The 18,950-nt window shown below is 46.9% G+C and overlaps 1 protein-coding gene across 4 annotated transcripts in view; it reads right to left on the reverse strand.

The window, feature by feature from the left end:
* Window positions 1–778: 778 nt before the first annotated feature.
* Window positions 779–18,950, reverse strand: part of LOC127002507 (uncharacterized) — a 173,482-nt gene continuing 155,310 nt past the window's right edge. For 2 of the 4 annotated variants that reach the window (XM_050868559.1, XM_050868558.1), the window contains exon 4: window positions 779–907. In XM_050868559.1, the coding sequence (XP_050724516.1) occupies window positions 827–907 (81 nt within the window). In that variant the 3' untranslated portion in view covers window positions 779–826. Of the gene's footprint in view, window positions 908–1,263; window positions 1,377–12,588; window positions 12,640–18,950 lie in introns of all 4 variants that reach the window. The other 2 variants (XM_050868556.1, XM_050868557.1) reach the window with 2 other exon arrangements.

Genomic DNA, 18,950 nt, shown 5'->3' on the forward strand with positions numbered 1-18,950 from the left:
CCAAGACCCAGACCAAGCATTCCTAAACGTATACTATAGTCGCAGCACATGAGTCTGAGGTCTTCGTTATCGTGTTCTGGCAACTTGCCATTACACATGCACACACACATACAGCTACATAATCAGCGACCTTATTTTTTTTTTTACAACAGAGGAGTGGCCGAAAGATAGAGAAGAGCTGTGTGGGTGGAGCCCCCCACACGTGCGATGCATACTCCATACGAGGGCGGACAAGGCCCTTGTATATGGATAGCAGCGGTGCGGGGCAGAAGAACTGGAGGAGACGATACAGAACGCCCAACCTCGAGGAAGCTGATTTAGTGAGAGAAGATATGAGAAGTTTCCAGTTAAGATTTTGAGTTAAGGATAGACCGAGGATATTTAGTTCTGAAGAATTATAAGGTGACAGCTGAGTGTAGTTGAAAAATAGGGGATAGGTGTTTGGAAATTTGTGTCGAGTTGAAAGGTGGATAAATTCGGTTTTTGAGGCATTGAAGGACAAAAAAACCCAAAGTTTCCTTTTATCCCAATCGGAGATGATAGCAAGGTCTGAGGTTAAGGATTCTGCAGCCTCAGTCTTATAAACTAAAACAGATTTTTACGACAATTTCAATAATATAATTAATACTGACAAATGTGCCCTATGCGTAGACTATCGTATAACATCGTAGACGCCATGACGCCAGGTTGCCAGAGCACGATAATTCACACCTCAGTCTCGGGTGCCGCGACGAAACCAAGGCTATTACACAGAGACAGCCTTGGCACAGCACAACTATAACTCCTCCTCTTCAACTCTCTCCTTTCCCTTCCCTCCTCTTCCTCCTCACTCAGGCTTAGTGATGCGGAAGACGAAGACGAGACCCTCCTTGTCACAGAAATAGTTTGGGACGATGCGCCGCTCCACCTGAAGGAATTATGACCATCATTTCAAATACGTGACCTTCTCCCCCTGGCCAGCTCCTGACCATCTCCTTATACCAGAGTGTCGTGACAGGCGCCCATACAGAGAACAGCCCCGCCAGACAGAAACCTCGATTAGAGTAAATGTTTTCTTGTACTAATGTTGCCAGATAGTTGTACTCAGCCTCTTATATTTACCAACTTCCGACCCCAAAACTGTCTCCTGGGGCTCAATAACTAGATTCATTTATATCTATCGTTAAAATAGTGAATTCCTGATGTTTCTTGGCAATAGTTAGGTGTCAAAAAACGGTAAATACTATGCTCTGAGTACGATAATCTGGCAACGGTGCTCCCTACCTTCTTCCACTTCCCGTCCGCCTCCAGCTGGTCCATGTAAGGCTCCAGCTTGTCCTTGTAGGAAGGCACGGTCTGTAGGAACTCATGGCGCATCACGATGATCACGAAGCCTCCTGGAGTGCCGGAGAGGAGGAAATCAGTTAATCATTGGGGCATACGCTAGGGGGCGCGTCGTCTAGCCCACCCTAGGGAGACCGCCTCAAGGTTTACTCCAGGCAAATCTGAAGTCTCTATGTAGGCTCTTTCCCATCCTAAACGGCGCCTAAGTTCGCCCGTTTGAAAAGCCTCTCGTAAAAGTTGCTGGAATTACCATGAACTGTTTTGCGATCCTATAGTAGGAGTAGGTAGGAAGACACCTACCGAACGGGCGTGACCTATTCCCGGTGAGAATATATGGGAAGCGAGGAGGGTGCTGAAGCCCTCCAACCGTTTCCCTTTTGTCTCATCAACACCAGAGAGCAGTTCAGCATGCTCTCTAAAGACGGTTCCTCTCTCTTTCTACACCACACTACATTCACACAACACACACACCTTTTCCCAAAATTCAAAATTCAAAATGGCGAAAAATAACAATGCCTCGGAGTCCCCGCCTGGGGGGGGACCATAAATTCCCCTTCTGGCTGCCGACTTGAGAGGTGTCCTGATAACTCCTCGAACCTCCTCCTTATCAATTTCTGCAACATTCGTGGTCTTCGTTCTAATTTTAATACTGTGGAACACCATCTCTCCTCCTCTAAACCTTATTTTCTCTTCCTCACCGAAACACAGGTTACTGAGGCTACTGACAGCAACTTCTACTCTGTTCCCTCCTACTATCTCTATCCTAAATTTTAATCCTAAGCTGGATGTTGCGCCTACGTGCGCAACGACATCACTTGCTCTCGTGCCCACGACCTTGACTCTTCTGAATTTTCCACCATCTGGCTAAGACTTCATTGTCATTCTATTACTAAATACATCTGTGCTGTTTATCTCTCACCTAACTCTACTAACTATGTAAAATTCTTTGACTATTTGAGTTCTAAAGTGGAGCACATCTTGACTCACTCTCCCTTCGCTGAAATCTCCATCATGGGAGATTTGAATGTTCACCACCAGCTTTGGTTCTCATCCTCTTTCACAGACCAGCCTGGTGAACAAGCCTACAACTTTGCTCTCCTCAACGACCTAGAGCAGTTGGTTCAGCACCCTACACGTATTCCCGACCGCTTTGGAGACAGGCACAACATTCTAGACCTTCTCCTTACCTCTAATCCTTTTGCTTACTCTGTCAAACTGTTCTCTCCGTTGGGTTCCTCCGACCATAACCTTATTTCTGTTTCCTGTCCTATCACTCCTGTACATCCTCTGGACCCACCGAAGAGGCGATGCTTCTGGCATTTTGCTTCAGCTCGGTGGGACGACCTTGTTATAATAATTGTAGTATATCAATGAACAAAAAACACGACAGATAGATTACGCCACCTTGTAGGAATGTCAGCTGTCAGTGTTTACCATCTCAGTTTGTATACAAAGCATTTCATCAAGCTTAGAGGTCACCTTGAAATACGTGACCAATTGTAACTTCATTATTTTCCATTCTGTAACTCGTCACTCCTTCGAGAGAGCTCGCACGACACACACCTAGCGTCTCGTCTCTCTCACCCACGCTACGCTGTATCTTATGTTAAGAATATATTTCTTCTAAGACAGCAAGAGTTTCCCTTCACGCCCGCAAGTCCCCGCAACCAAACGTTCACTGTTACATCATTTGGTGGCAGCCGGTGTCCCAACGCCAAGCCACAAGAACTCACCAACAAATCCGGAGACAGGCGTAGAAGGAAGGAAGGAGTCAAAATCCCTGCTACAGGCCAACTACAGGCCTTCGCACTTCTACAAGCTCTCTACAGGCCAACAACCAGCCACTCCCAGCTCACTCCAAGCCCTCCGTGGTACGTAGAAAGAGGCACTCCTCGCAGAGCCCACAAGCTCCAAGCAACACAGCGGCAACACCGCCGCTGCCGGGAGCATCGGCCCAAACCTCTTCCGGCAAACAGTCAACCAGGGCAAACGCGGACATCTCCCGGTGACTGCAAGCAGTACCCACCACCGTTACTACAAGGCGCCTTCTCAAGAGGTTACACACCCAGGTTGCCATATCTACAACCGCTGCCCCCACAACTCTCAAAATAACAAGAGCATCGCTGCCGTCCTACGTCTGGCAGCAGTGTTCCGGCGCCCGCCCTGCCACACACCTGCCCGACTACATCGTCAGCAGTTTCCAGCAGCCATTACGGGGGTCAGTCTCCACGCCATCAGTCAACCTTCTACGCGCTCCTGCCGCGGCCAAGGTCTTCCAACGCGACTCCAAAGGCTCCAGGTACCCCATGAGCGACGACATCCTTCGTCACCAGCTCTACGTCAGCTGAATATTCTCGGTATTGTACCTGTTCCAAATATTTTCACAAGTGCAAACTCAGCAAAATTGCATCAGAGGCACGACTCTTTTATTTATGTGTATCTAACACTGTTAATCAGTCGTAATTGTGAGAGTAACGATCATTTGCATACGGTATTGATCCTTCTTGTTGTCTGTTAGCGGTAAAACTGTGATTTCCCTGCTCTAATTCAAACTTCCTCAGTGTGCCCTTGCTCCGTTTTATCTTCGCTGTTCGGGAGAAACCCGCACTTTAAGGGCATGCTCTCTTATTTCTCCTAACCAAATAACGGCTGCGTTATTGGGTCATTATTTCATATAACCATAACATTATAACATTGCATTATAACCTGACATTATAACCTGACATTATAACCTTAACTTTCTATTACGTCTAACGGCCACCTTGCTTACCATCCCTTCTTGTTTTTAGGGGTACGGCGCAAACTTTTAACTCAGACGCGTTACGTTAATATTTACAGCAATTAAAATATGCTCATATATTGTAACTGATTTAAGCCATAATATGAACAAAGACACTCTCGCTAAACTCGGTGACACCTTTAAACAGTTAACGAGTCCCTCAAGTAAGGAGGAAGTGGAACACGGTTCAGGCACCAATGATCTTAATGTTGTAAATTTACGTTCAGGTACTCAGTATTCCTCAATTCCAAACAGGGACCCTTCACCTCCGGGTTCTTCGGGATACTTAACCTCCACTCAACCGGTCACAATGCCTACCAATCCACCTCCCCCCCTCCCCCTTCCACCGATTCGGGTCATTCCATCTCACGCCAGTTTTCGATCTATGTGAGTCTGCCATCGTAAATTCCTCCATTACGGAAGATCATGATAAAATTGCATTCATTCGGTCCGGGTTACTACCAGGCTCTCGGGCACTAAATTTGATGCAGTCCTCAGCGTTTGCTTCGGTGGACATTGGAGTAAACTATGAGATTTTTAAAAGGAATTTCATAAAAATCTTCGGAGGCGGGAGTAAACCAAGCTTCGTTAGACAGATCGCACACACGGTTGAGCCCCTCCAAAAAAAAATCATCAACAAAGCCGATTTGGGACGCCATGACTGAGGCAAATCAGCTGGCGGTTGATTGTGTCAAAAGTCTACAAGACGCGCAATGGCTCTCAGGGGGCAGTATGCAAAAACACCAGGTGAAGACAGTCTTCGAGTTGCTTTTTTACTTATTTCATATTTCAGAGAAGAACCGCCGTTCTGCCCTTCCCTTGACCTTCAAACCGGGCGGGAAGTTGGTTAGAAGTCAAGGTTCAAGAACACACTCACCATCAACCCCTCGCAACTGCCGCAGCATTGCAGGCACAAAGTAAGGCATCTCTCACCTGTAGTTTTTGCAAACAATCAGGACATTCCGAGAATTCTTGCTTCGCGAAACGTAGGGACTCAACACACTCAAGACAGGGATCTGATAGGAGATCAGGAGGTTACAGGGGTGGCCATCACTCATCACACAGGAACCCTAGGCCAAACCATCAGCGGAAGGCTACCTTTTGCCATGTCCACGGGAATTGTTTTCATGATTCAGACAGTTGTTATGCAATACAAAAGGCCAAGGAGGAACAGAAGAACAAGTCCTCGGCGGACAGTAAACCACACTCCTCCACTTCTCAGAATAAAAAGGCATGACTTTGTGACAGCCCCAAGGCGTACATCTAAGTACCCCATAAGGACGATACTAATTGGGAGCAACTTGACTCAGTCACTGCCGCCTTGGGACGGACAAGCATAATTGCCCTCCCTTGCAAGGTGGGCAAAATTTCACTCACCTTAGCGGTAGACACAGGTGCAACAGTCAATGTAATATCAGACTCCGCTTACAGGTCACTGACACGACAGGCGAGAGGGCGAAATTGGCCGCTCCAAGAGAACGACCTGAATGTGGTAGGCGTGACAGGCACCACTTTGGCAATCCTTGGGCGAGTACCACTAACAGTCAGCTTACATGAAAAGGTATGTTCCTTTCGAGATTTCTTTTATGTATCTAGCAGGTTTGCCTTACCTGTGGATGGGATCTTAGGATTAAACGCCATGAAAGACCTGCACATAACCATAAACCCTGAAAGCAACGCGATCGTGTATCAAGGACGACGCATACAGGGGATGCTAAATCCATCGCCTATGTCACATGTAATCCCGCCCTCAGAGGGGGAAAATGAACAACCCACCACAGACTCAGGGTCTCCCACCGCCCAAGTGTCACCTCTTACGGTCAAACCACACGAAAACATTACAGACTTGTGGCGGACAGTAACGGCAGTCGTAGAAGGTCCTCAAGTAGTTCCGGATCGTGCTGCAAAACTTGTTAAAATCCGGTTACCTAACGCTCCTCCAACGGGCAGTGATGTGTGTATCGACGGAGCACCACACATACACCGGGTGACGGTGGAGGTAACTCTCGCGATAGTCAAAGAGGGAGGTATTGCAGAGGCATTGGTAATAAACACGTCAGGATCCCCTGTATCCTTAAAACACGGGGTTAGATTCTGCCAGTGTCTAGTGTATGGGAAAAATGTAGCCCCGGAACCAGCTGCATACCCTTCAGCCCAAGTCTTAGGCATAACCTCGGCGTGTCAGGCTTCTCCCGAACAAGACACAGCTAATTTAGAGGCATTCCTAAAAGTTGCACACAATTCCGAAATTAAGCCAACCTTAGTCCAGCTGCTGGAACATTATAGGGGGGCGCTTGCTCTACAAGGCGAGCCGCTTGGAGTTACGCAGTGTGCTGAACACAATCACATTAAGTTAAAACCCAATACCAATCCTGTATATATCAATGCATACAAGCTCCCCCACAGTCAGAGGGAAGTAGTTCAGCAACTTATATCTGATATGTTAGAACAAGGTGTCATCGGCATCCACACAGTGGACGACAAAATAAAGGCTATTGCCGAGTTCCCTCAGCCAACGTCTGCGGACAAGGTACGGTCTTTCTTGGGCGTCGCAGGTTATTACCGGCCTTTCATAATGGACTTCGCAGCACGCGCGAGTCCCCTAACCCATCTTTTAAAGAAAGACGTACCATTTTAGTGGCTCCCAGCTCAACAAACGAGTTTTGAGGATTTAAAGAAAGCGCTTACACAGGCTCCGGTCCTTGTCTTTCCGGATTTCAAGGACCCCTTTCAGCTTTGTACCGACGCTTCGGCTAGTGGACTAGGAGCCGCTGTGATGCAAACAGATAAGTCCGGCAAAAAGCATGTGATAGCGTTCGCCAGTCGAATACTTACAGCTCCGGAAAAGAACTATTCTGTTACCCACCTAGAGGCTCTTGCCATTGTGTGGGCTCTGAAGCATTTTCGTGACATAGTGATGGGGTACAAAATTGTGGTGTATACGGACCACGCGGCCATAACTGATCTTTTCAAGGGAAAAAACCTACACGGTCGTCTGGCAAGATGGTTCTTAACGATCCAAGCATACAATCCGGAGATAAAATATATCACCGGGAAAACAAATGTGGTCGCAGATGCCTTATCTCGGAATATTCCGATAGGCGCGATTACCACCCCAGAGGTCATCCACAACTTCACTTCACCTGAGCTACACACTGCTCAGCGAAAGCACCCTGTGTGGAAGAGGTTAATTTACGCCCTAGAGTCGGGAGACGAATCAAACCTTCCTGAATTGCCAATTCTTCCTATCAGAGGACAACCTCCTTTGTAGGTCATGGCCAACCAAACCGGTACCTATAAAACAACTGGTCATCCCAGACAAATACGTCCCGTGACGCTTAAGCTGGTCCATAACACACCCATTGCGGGTCACCCAGGAAGAGACAAGACGCTATCTGTCACCAGACGAAAATTCTACTGGCCCACATTACGGGTTGATGTAGAAAAACATGTCGCACATTGCGTCGTTTGTGCTAAGCACAAGGGGTCCGTCAAAGGGCCAGCACCTATGTTGCAATACCCAGTACCAGAGGCGCCATGGGATGTTGTTAATATAGACTTATTACAGCTCCCCCAGAGTCAACATGGTTCGCGCTACTTATTGGTGTGCGTCGACCAGTTCTCTAGGTTTCTAGTTCTAGCGCCTCTCAAGGACAAGACAGCCACACGCGTGGCCCATGCCCTCGTGACTCACGTGTTGTGTTCACATTCGTCTCCTCTAATTCTTTTGAGTGACAATGGCACCGAGTTTAGGAACACAGTATTGAGCGAAATATGCGCTCAGTTTAACATCACGCAATCCTTCATCACAGCTTACCACCCAGCTGCTAATGGTTTGGCGGAGAGGGCTAATAGGAAAATCTTACAGGTCCTCAGGCCTATCGTGAACGATCTCCACGATAACTGGGAGGATTGGCTATCGCACCTAGCCGCTTCCATAAATACGTCGGTAAACGACTCTACGGGGAAGTCTCCCTACCACATCTTACATGGGGTGGAGAAACGTCTTTCGTACGACTTCCTATCAATCCCACAACAACCTCTCTACAACATTGATAAGTACGCGCAACAGCATATGCATATGTTTTCCAAGATACACTCAGAGGTTAGGTGTACGTTAAACGCTATAAAGGTTGAAATGATGTCAAAACAAAACAAACAGGCCGTCCCGGTGGAATTAAAAGAGGGTGACACAGTCATGATTAAGCAAGCGGGAAGAAGTTCAAAACTGGGGGTAAAATTTGTGGGTCCTTACCGTGTTGTTCGGAATGTCAGGGGAAATAGGTTCGAGGTTCTTGAGTCAAATAGTGGAGTTAGTCTAGAAGTTCACAGTGATCGTCTGAAAGTAATTCCCTCACCCTTGGACCTTGATATTGGTAATTCCCCCTCAGAGTCAAATGTTCAACAAGATAATCCCAACACCCATAGCTATAACTTGAGACCACGAATTTAAATACTTCATTCCCACCACTTTCAGATCATGATGTTGCGTTTTGTGATCATCTTGCTGTACCTCGTGCAACGACACCCATCCACCTGAAACCTGGCGCCCTCACGGCACACACAGGAGAGGTCTTCCTCATAGAAGATGTGCTCCTCGTAAAATATCCATACACTTCCTTGACCAACACCACAGACCACCACAGGCAGACGCCATACGGGCAACGAAGACTAGGGAATCAAAGGCACCTTCTAGTACCAACTCTGAATATTTTTCAACTACTGGAGGATAGGATTCTGTTCTTACGGGGAAAAGTTGATGAGGTAGACATGGATTATTGTTTTCACTCAGTTCACTCTCGGGTAAAGAGGGGGTTGCTTAACATCGTTGGGTCCGCCTCAAGTTCCTCTTCGGTACGGCAACCGACGAGGTCGTGCACGATTTGCGGGACCACTACTCTCAAGTACTTTCCTTTGCTGCCCGAAATCGCAGGGTGATCAACGCCAATTGTAGAAAACTTGCGCGATTGCATACTCACATTGAGGAACTGCTAGAGCAAACACATAAGATGGTAGAGGTTATCAACATAGTTGTCAAGCTATCGACCAGGTGAATCAGTTTCTCCTCCTAGATCAGGCCTTGCATGTACTGGAAAACGTCATCAGCTCTGTCGCAACGGCAAATCAGCAGGTTATTAGCAACATGGTTGATGCAGCGCACGGTAGAGTCACACCTGCCTTGTTCCCTCTACACGATTTGAGAACGACTGTCCATATCGGGTATCAAAATTCTAGTCTCAAGCCTTTATTCACCCCAGACATGAGTCAATATTATTACCCCTTGATCGAGTCCACCCTCACGCCCGATGCCATAATCATTCATGTTCCGTTTCAGACGGCGGACGTGTTTGAGGCCCATGAAATTGTTCCATTTCCCTTTTCCGCCAAGGACAGTGTGTTAGCCCTGGACACGTACCCGTCTCTTTTCTTAATCGCGGAGGATTTCGCTCTGTATTCAACGGGTAGCTACTCACTCTTGCAATATTGCAAGGAAACGGTCTTCAGGCGATTCTATTGCTCTGCGTCTCTTTTTGCCTTCCTACCGGTCGGGGAGGAGTGTGCGAGATCGCCCTTACCCGAGTGAACGCGTCTGACGCTCTTTCCCTGTGCCCTTACAAGCAACTACCACCAACACCTGTTTTCCATAAGAACTTTCAGGGTCTGCAATATTTATATTTTCCTCAGTCCGTCTATGTATCGGTAATCTGCCCGGAGGGTACCACTTATCAACGGGTTACTGGTCACTATGCCATAGCGGAAGCATGCTATATCCGCTCCACTAACATAACAACGTACCCGTTCCGGATCCGCCTGGTGTTCACGGCCAATATTTCCCATCGAGTGTTTCCTCTGCTGTCTCTCGATAACATTCACTTCTCCACCATCTCTTATGTGACTAATTCCCTTAATTCATTATCTTTCGCAAACGAAACAGAGTTTGCAGAAACCCTGGAGGAAACGCTGCCTGAATACTTGCACCTCAGCTACTTGTACTCTGGAATTTTTGTGCCAATGTTTCTGATGTTCGTCAGTCTCGTCGTCATGTGCTACCTTATTAGGAGGAACTCTGTCCTGCACGATTATATGGTGGTTCAGACAAGGCGACAGGATGCAGGGAAGCCACTGGCTAGGTAGTTTTTTTTTTCTCACGCAAGACAAAGGCAATAAATGTGTCATTTCTCCTGTTCCTGTACCTTACATTGTACTATGTTCCCACCGCACGCACGACAGCAAGAGTTTCTCTTCACGCCCGCAGGGCCCCGCAACGAAGCGTTACACCGTTACAATCTGAGAATGTACTTTTCCGATTTCCCGTGGAATGATTACTGCCTCCAGGAGAGATACCCCTCTGTGTGTGCCCAGCGCATCTCAGAGATGATTGTCTCTGGAATGGAGGCATACATTCCACGTTCATTTTTTATTCCTCATACTAAAAATCCTTGGTTTAATCGTGCTTGTTCTCGTGCTATTAAAGATAGAGAGGCAGCTTACAAAAAGTTCCAGAGCCTTCGAACTCCTAAATCTATTCTCTGACTTACCAAAACTGCTTTAATCAATAGAAAATGTCAACACCTTGCTTCTTCTAATTCTTCTAGTGACTTCTGGCATCTAGCCAAAAATGTCTCCTCCAATTTCACTTCTTACTCTTTCCCTCCTTTCCTTAACCCTGACGGCAGCACTGCTGTCTCATCTGTCTCTAAGGCTCAAACTTTCTGTAGGAACTCCACCCTGGACGATTCTGGGCATATTCCTCCTACTCAACCCCCCTCTGACTCCTTTATGCCCGTTATTAAGATTCTTCCAAATGATGTTTTCTATGCCCTCTCTGGCCTCAACTCTCAGAAGGCTTATGGACCTGATGGAGTGCCTCTTATTGTCCTTAAAAACTATGCTTCCGTGCTGACACCCTGCCTGGTCAAACTCTTTCGTCTCTGCCTATCAATATCTACCTATCCTTCCTGCTGGAAGTATGCCTTTGTACAGCCTGTGCCTAAGAAGGGTGACCGTTCCAATCCCTCAAACTACCGCCCTATAGCTTTACTTTTATGTATATCTAAAGGTTTTGAATCAATCCTTAACCGAAAGATTCAAAAGAACCTTTCCACTTCCAACCTTCTATCTGATCGCCAGTATGGGTTCCGCAATGGGCGTTCTACTGGCGATCTTCTTGCTCTCTTAACTGACTCTTGGTCATCCTCTTTTAGCCATTTCGGTGAAACTTTCTCAGTTGCGCTAGACATATCGAAAGCCTTCGATAGAGTCTGGCACAAGTCTTTGCTTTCTAAACAGCCCTCTTTCAGATTCTATCCCTCTCTCTGTTCCTTTGTCTCCAGTTTCCTTTCCGGCCGTTGTATCTCTGCGGTGGTAGACGGTCACTGTTCTTCCCCTAAACCTATCAACAGTTGTGTTCCACAGGGCTCTGTCCTATCAGCCACTCTCTTCTTATTATTCATCAATGATCTTCTTTCAGTAACAAACTGTCCTGTCCACTCATACGCCGACGACTCCACTCTGCATTATTCAACTTCTTTCAATAGAAGCCCATCCCAACAGGAAGTACACGACTCCAGACTGGAGGCTGCAGAACCCTTAACCTCACACCTTGCAATTATTTCCGATTGGGGCAGAAGAAACCTTGTGTCCTTCAATGCCTCAAAAACTCAATTTCCCCACCTATCTTCCAAACTCCTATCCGCTATTCTTCAACAACACTCAGCTGTCACCTTCTTCAACACTAAATATCCTCGGTCTATTCTTAACTCAAAATCTCAACTGGAAACCTCATATTTCCACTCTCGCTAAATCAGCTTCCTCGAGGTTGGGCGTTCTGTATCGTCTCCTCCAATTCTTCTCTCCCGCACAGTTGCTGTCCATATACAGGGGCCTTGTCCGCCCTCGTATGGAGTATGCATCTCACGTGTGGGGGGGAGGGTGTTCCACTCACACAGCTTTTCTGGACAGCGTGAAGTCTAAGGCTCTTTGTCTCATCAGCTCTCCTCTTCCAACTGATAGTTTTCTACCTCTTAAATTCCGTCTCGATGTTGCCTCTCTTTTTATCTTCTATCGCTATTTTCACGCTGACTGCTCTTCTGAACTTGCTAACTGCATGCCTCCTTCCCTCCCGCGGCCCTGCTGCACCCTATACTGTCCAAACCCCTTGTGCAAGATTAAACCAGCATCTTCACTCTTTCATCCCTCACGCTGGTAAACTCTGGAACAATCTTCCTTCATCTGTATTTCCTCCTGCCTACGACTTGAACTCTTTCAAGAGGAGGGTATCAGACACCTCTCCTCCCGAAATTGACCTCTCTTCAGCCACCTCTTTTGATTTTCTTTTTCTCAGGAGCAGCGAGTAGCAGGCTTTTTTTATTATTGTTTCTTTTTTGTGCCATTGAGCTGTCTCCTTTTGTAAAAACACTTTCACACTCACACTCACCACGCACGCACGCACGCACGCAGGCACGCAGGCTCACTTACTCACTCACCGTTCTTTGCGACGCGCACAACGTCGTCGAGGCCACTGTGTGAGATGTGACCTTCGCCCATACCACCCGAGGTAACCACCAGGTCGTATGTGTCTGAGAGAGAGAGAGAGAGAGAGAGAGAGAGAGAGAGAGAGAGAGAGAGAGAGAGAGAGATGTAAAAGAAAAAATAGGTATATTAATCTTTACATATGAAACAACAACAATAACAATAATTCCACTCACACAACTCTCCTGGACAGAGTGGAGTCTAAGGCTCCTCGTCTCATCAGCTCTTTTCCTCTTGCTGACAACCTTCTACCTCTTAATTAAATTCCGCCGTTTTGTTGCCTCTTTTTCTATCTTCTATCGATATCTTCATGATGACTGCTCTTCTGAACTTGCTAACTGCATGCCTCCCTCCCTCCCGCGGCCCCGCTGCACACGACTTTCTACTCATGCTCATCCCTATACTATCCAAATCCCTTATGCAAGAGGTAAACTCTGGAACAACCTTCCTTTGTCTGTATTTCCCCCTGTCTATGACTTGACTTACTTCAAGAAGTGTATCAAGACACCTCTCCTCTCGAAATTGACCTCTATTTTGGCTACTCTTTACTTTTATCTTTTATGGGAGCGGCGAGTAGCAGGCCTTTTTTTATACTCTTTTTGTTGCCCTTGAGCCGTGTCCTTTGATTTAAAAAAAAAAAAAAACTACTAATACCTTTGGGCACGGTGGAGTGTCCGCTGCCGATAAACTCCAGGAAGTCGTTGGTATAGATGCCAGTCTCCCGCTGCTTCATCATGCCCTCCGACGGGTTCACAGCGTCTATGTGCCTGTGGGAGCGGCTGTAGTAGTTGTAGTAGTAGTAGTAGTAGAAGTTATAGCATTAATAGTAGTTGTTGGGAATCAGTAAATTTACCCTACCCAACAGTTAGGTCACTCGCAAAGTGAATAACACACCCGTCAGACAATCCCAAACAAACAAGTGCTTACCAGCTTTTAGGTGGTGAAGGTATCCAACAAGCACCTCCAGACAGCCGAACAAATAATAATCCTACCGGATCCGTGTAGTAAAAATGTGTCTCAAATAACTGCTGAGGGCACTTAGCTGAGAAGCGGGTTTCAAAAGATATTGTTGTCTCTGAAGTCTCGTTGCCGGGTGTAGTATCCCTCAGTCATTTAATAGTAGGCACACTGCGTCCGAGTTAATGGGTGGGCTGCAGTGCCTTGGTCTTTACTTTGTGAAGGCCGGTGGTGGAGTGAGAGAAAACCAACCACGTGGGTCTCAAGCGATATTTTTAATTTCTCTCGCCAGATGGCGTGGCTTTCCTCTCTGTTTCCATCGGTTAAATTATCCTTGCTCTTTAATTTTAATTCAGCAAGAACAATTAGTTATTATTTCATGAAAACACTTCACTATTGTTATTCCTTTCATGGTAAATGTGGTTAGTCTTCAGGCAGTGAATAAGTTGATTCTGTCTCGGTTTGGGAGCCGATGACCGAAGTATTCAAGTACCATCCAAGGCATATTTGAGCTCAGACGATACTCATAGTTGGCTTGAACTCTCGGCTGAGACTAGTTCCATAAGGGAAATAATTAATTTGTCTAGTCCCCCGGTTAACTGGCCTAATTCCTAACATAGTATAGCCTATCGATTTTAACTTGAGCCCTTGGGCGCGACACAAGGATTCCCCACAAGACAGCGCTGGGGCCACATCACTCCATTACTCTCCTCAGAGAGGGTGGCTATCTCTCTCTCTCTCTCTCTCTCTCTCTCTCTCTCTCTCTCTCTCTCTCTCTCTCTCTCTCTCTCTCTGCATGGCTGCGCAGGGCGCAAGAGTGAGATCTACTTCATTTGTCCATTGTGGCGTAACGTTGAATTGTGCGGCCTGGCGCCTGTTACAAGGTCCGTCAGGCAGCAAAGTTGCATGAGCCACGTTGCCAAGTGATATGGAAGGTTTACTGAGTCGTTGTCTTTCCCTCTAATCCCAGGTCAGTGCCCCAGTCTGCGGGATCTGCGAGCAGTACCTCTCCAGTGTCGTGATGTACATGGGAATTTGTCCCTTTCCCTAATGCTGGGTGAAAAGGCGTTCACCCCTGGACATGACGTCATGGGGTATCTGCAGGAGATGGGCATCCTCCATCTCTTGTAGGGTCTCTTTATAGAAAGTTCTTTGTATTTCACTAATGCATTTTTAATAAACATTTTATTATATTTTAAACTAGTGCTATATCTGAATGGACCATTTCAAAACTATCTTCCTAATAACTTTTATCACCCTTAGATTATTTTAATTATTTGCCTTCCATTTTATTACTCCGTCGACATATGACAAAGATGTTTCGGCGACATTAAAGAAACTATATATCAATCAATAAATAAATCCCTCTAATCCCAAGCCATTCATAACACCACGCAGTCATATTATGAATGTATATAAATAGATGAATATGTAAATTCCATAAATAGATAACGTACAGACTAACAGTGAGACAAAACGTCATGCGCAGGTCATCGCTAGATCTGTAAACAATGGGGTTTCTGGGCCAGTCACAGGGCTCAATTTTAAGTTAGAGTTGATGGACTATAGTAATGCCGCTCCTGCCCGCTCCCAGTTCCCACCCAGCGGCCCTGCCTCTACACAAGCTGCTGTAATTTCCACACATCATCTTCATCTCTTGGCGTTAGACTCGTGTTGAGGCTGAGGCACTGGCAGGCAGGAGGGAGTGAACTGGAGGATATTTAAGTATGGTGACCGGACATCTCCCTGTCTGCGGCCCTGCGGCACCCACCTGAAGCCTTCCCGGTGGAGTTCGCGGCCCACGCAGCCCGTCCCAGCGGCCACGTCCAGCACCCTGGCCTTAGCTCGCCGCTCCGGGGGTACCCAACGCAGCGCCTCCTCCAGCGGCCACGGTACCCGCTTTTCCAGTTCATCTAAGGGGACGGGGAAGCGGGTGATTACAGGTGGGTACCCCAGGGGCCGCATCACTTCACTCCCGGACCTCAAGGAGTAATCGCCGGTTTAACGCAAAATCATTCCAGCGATACCCCATGATTCTGCATAGGCACTTGGTACCGAAGGCATCTCTCTCTCTCTCTCTCTCTCTCTCTCTCTCTCTCTCTCTCTCTCTCTCTCTCTCTCTCTCTCTCTCTCTCTCTCACCATCTCCTCGTAGTTCTCGGACCACTCGTTGTAGCCGACCACCATCTCCTCCGGCGTGACCCCCGGCCTGTGGACTTTCGCGATCACCCTCATTGCCACGTCGCCCCGACTGCCGCCCTCAGACATTATCCTGCAGCAGGGAAGAGACGGGAGAATTACAGGCAGGGCATGAATACAGTACAGTACAATTCCTTTATACATCCTTTATATATTTACGAAGGTAGGTACAGTTTTCTAGCCCCGCGCCGCACTCCTCGCTGATTTGCCGGCTGGCCCTCAAGCTCCGCCCACCTCCCTCGCTTGTGTGGTCTGTCTCTCTCTCTCTCTCTCTCTCTCTCTCTCTCTCTCTCTCTCTCTCTCTCTCTGGAAGGGAATAGACTAAGCAATCACATAGTTAGTGCAGCGACGGTAGCTTGGTTTGAGTAGACTGGATACCTACATGGACGAGGATGACAGGTGATAGTGAGGTGTGGGTGCAGTAAGGCTCTCCGGCTTATTGCACGGCCAGCTGAAGTTGCTCACTCTCTCTCTCTCTCTCTCTCTCTCTCTCTCTCTCTCTCTCTCTCTCTCTCTCTGTGTGTGTGTGTGTGTGTGAGAGAGAGAGAGAGAGAGAGAGAGAGAGAGAGAGAGAGAGAGAGAGAGAGAGAGAGAGAGACACTAGATAACAGTGTGATAAATCAAATAAACACACACACACACACACACACACACACACACACACACACACTCCCAGGCTTCACGGTCTGACAGGGCGGCAGTTTGAGCCCGCTCAGGCCGGATTCTTTCCGTTGACTAGGAGTGGTTACTATCCCCCCTTGAGCAAAGGGGATGGGGTGTGTGGTGTGTGACGTCCTGGCAGTACCCATAGATCGACGATAAAGAGCACTTGCTGCCGATTACGAGACCAACGCGTGATCAGGTCGTCGTTAATTACACACACACACACACACACACACACACACACACACACACACACACACACACACACACACACACTTTACACGTGGCAATTCCTGGCCGGCAATACAGCCGCGACGATCTAGCGGCTAGACCGGCTGGGTGCTCTCGGGAGAAAGTACCTTCACACGTGGGAGGAGCCGCCGGGAGCATCAAGACGTAAACTGCTAGTAAATGCAAGGGCATGAATTCACCCCAGACACCCCAAAAGGCTACTACCATATCTTAAAACCACAATGAGTTTGGTCCATCAGCCTAATATTGTAGAAATACTTTAAGTAAACGAGTTTTATCATAAGTAGTATTGATTGATTGATTGATTGTTTATTGTTGCATTTAACAACAAAGGAGAAGGGAGGAACATGCCATCCCAACCCCCAGGCATTACATAGTGTGATTATATAATACACGAAAATAACCGTTCCTTATACCTCCTTCGATATCTCGCAAAGAGATAAACATTTCCCGCAATGTTGCTGCCACTCTCAAAAGTTGTTTTGCGCAGACTCTGCTTCTTGTAGAGCTCATCTTGTTGGTCCCACAAGTGTCGATGCTGTCTCACTCTCCTCTAGCAATGCCACCTCGGCCTCCCGGCTCCAAATCTTGTTATCTGCATCTGTCATTTCTTGTTTTATTGGCGCCGACATGTTGTTTACCTGGCCGCCAGTCGGCAATACAAGACGGACACGCTCAGCTGCAGAGAACTTGCCGCGAGAAGAGCTCCCAGACCCAGACCCAGACCAAAAATGCTGCCGCGCCTGTATTGCCAGCCGCGAATTGCCAGGTGTAAAGCCGCCTTTAGAGGTGAGGTTCGTGATTTAAATGAGAAGAGATCGCAAGAAGAGAAGAGGGAGTTTTTTTGGAGAGTAATGGATATGAAAGTGAGAAAGTAGCTCATAGGGTCGAGAGGAAGAAGGGAATAAAACTAACAGAAAAGGAGGAAGGGTGGAAAGTGACATATACGAATATTAATGGAATAGTTTCATCGTGGATAGAGTTAACGACTATTTGAGAGACAAAGAACCTGATATTGTGGGGCTGACGGAAACTAAGTTGTGACCCAATTGAGGTGGTGGGGATTGGAGAAGGTGCAAACAACATATGGAGGAGAGACAGAAAGATAAAACAGGGAGGAGGTGTGATGTTGATGGTTAAAAAGGCATTAGGGTGGAGGAGGTAATTGAGGGTGAAGGCTTGACAGAGGTGTTGAAAGTGAAAATTGTGGGTGCTGAAGGAAGAAGGAGGCATTATGTAGTAGGGTATGTGCCCCCATGAACAAGCGTATGGGGTTGCGGGAATATAAACAAATGATACAAGAGACGGTGAGTTGCAAGGATGAAATGTTGAGGGCGTGTGAGAGAATACTTATAATGGGTGATTTCAACTGCATAGAGGTGGAATGGGAGGATTGGGAGACGCAGGGAGCAGAAGAGTCGTGGGGAGGAAGACTCCTGCAACTGGCAGTGGAACATGTGCTGACTCAGTGGATCAAAGAACATACCAGATTCGGGAAAGAAGGCGAGGCATCAAGACTAGACCTGGTATATATTTAGTAAGGCGCCGGAAATAATAGAAAATCTTAACGTAGATTGTCCAATAGCGAAGAGTGACCATGAGGTTGTGGAATTTGAAGTATCAGAAAAGAAAACGATTGACCGAAAAGAAAATCACAAAATTCGGAGAAGCAACTACTGTGACTTTGTTAGCATGATAACCTTTTTCGAAAATGCAAATTGGAGTGGGCTGTTCAAAGCCAAGAGTACACAGGATAAGTGGGAGGCGTTTTTAAAGCTATACAAGGAAACCGAAAATAGATATGTCCCCAAGGTAATAAAAAAGGATGTTGGTAAAACGTAGGTGTTTAACAAGAGATCCGAGATAATTAGAAAGAGAAAAGAGGAAGCTTGGAAGGGATGGAGGAGACGAAGAAGAATTAACTCGTGGAACGATTTCAAACAAGCAAGGAATGAATATACAAAGATTAGAAGAGAAGAAAAAAGTAAATATGAAAAAGATATAATCGACAAGTGAAAAGACCTACCCAAACTATTTTATAGACGTGTGAACGGCAAATTAAAGAACAGAGAAAAAATCGATAAACTGAAAATGGATGAAACCACATATGAGGACCCAGCAAAGATGGCAGAGGTGATGAATAACAGCTTCCATAGAATTTTACAAAAGAAGAATTTGTACAACCCCCGGGCCAGGAAAAAGGAAGGTTATGCAAGAGATTCAGTTAACGGTGCAGGAGGTCAAAG

The sequence above is a fragment of the Eriocheir sinensis genome, chromosome 23 (genome assembly GCF_024679095.1).
Source record: "Eriocheir sinensis breed Jianghai 21 chromosome 23, ASM2467909v1, whole genome shotgun sequence".
Classification (NCBI taxonomy): Eukaryota; Metazoa; Arthropoda; class Malacostraca; order Decapoda; family Varunidae; genus Eriocheir; species Eriocheir sinensis.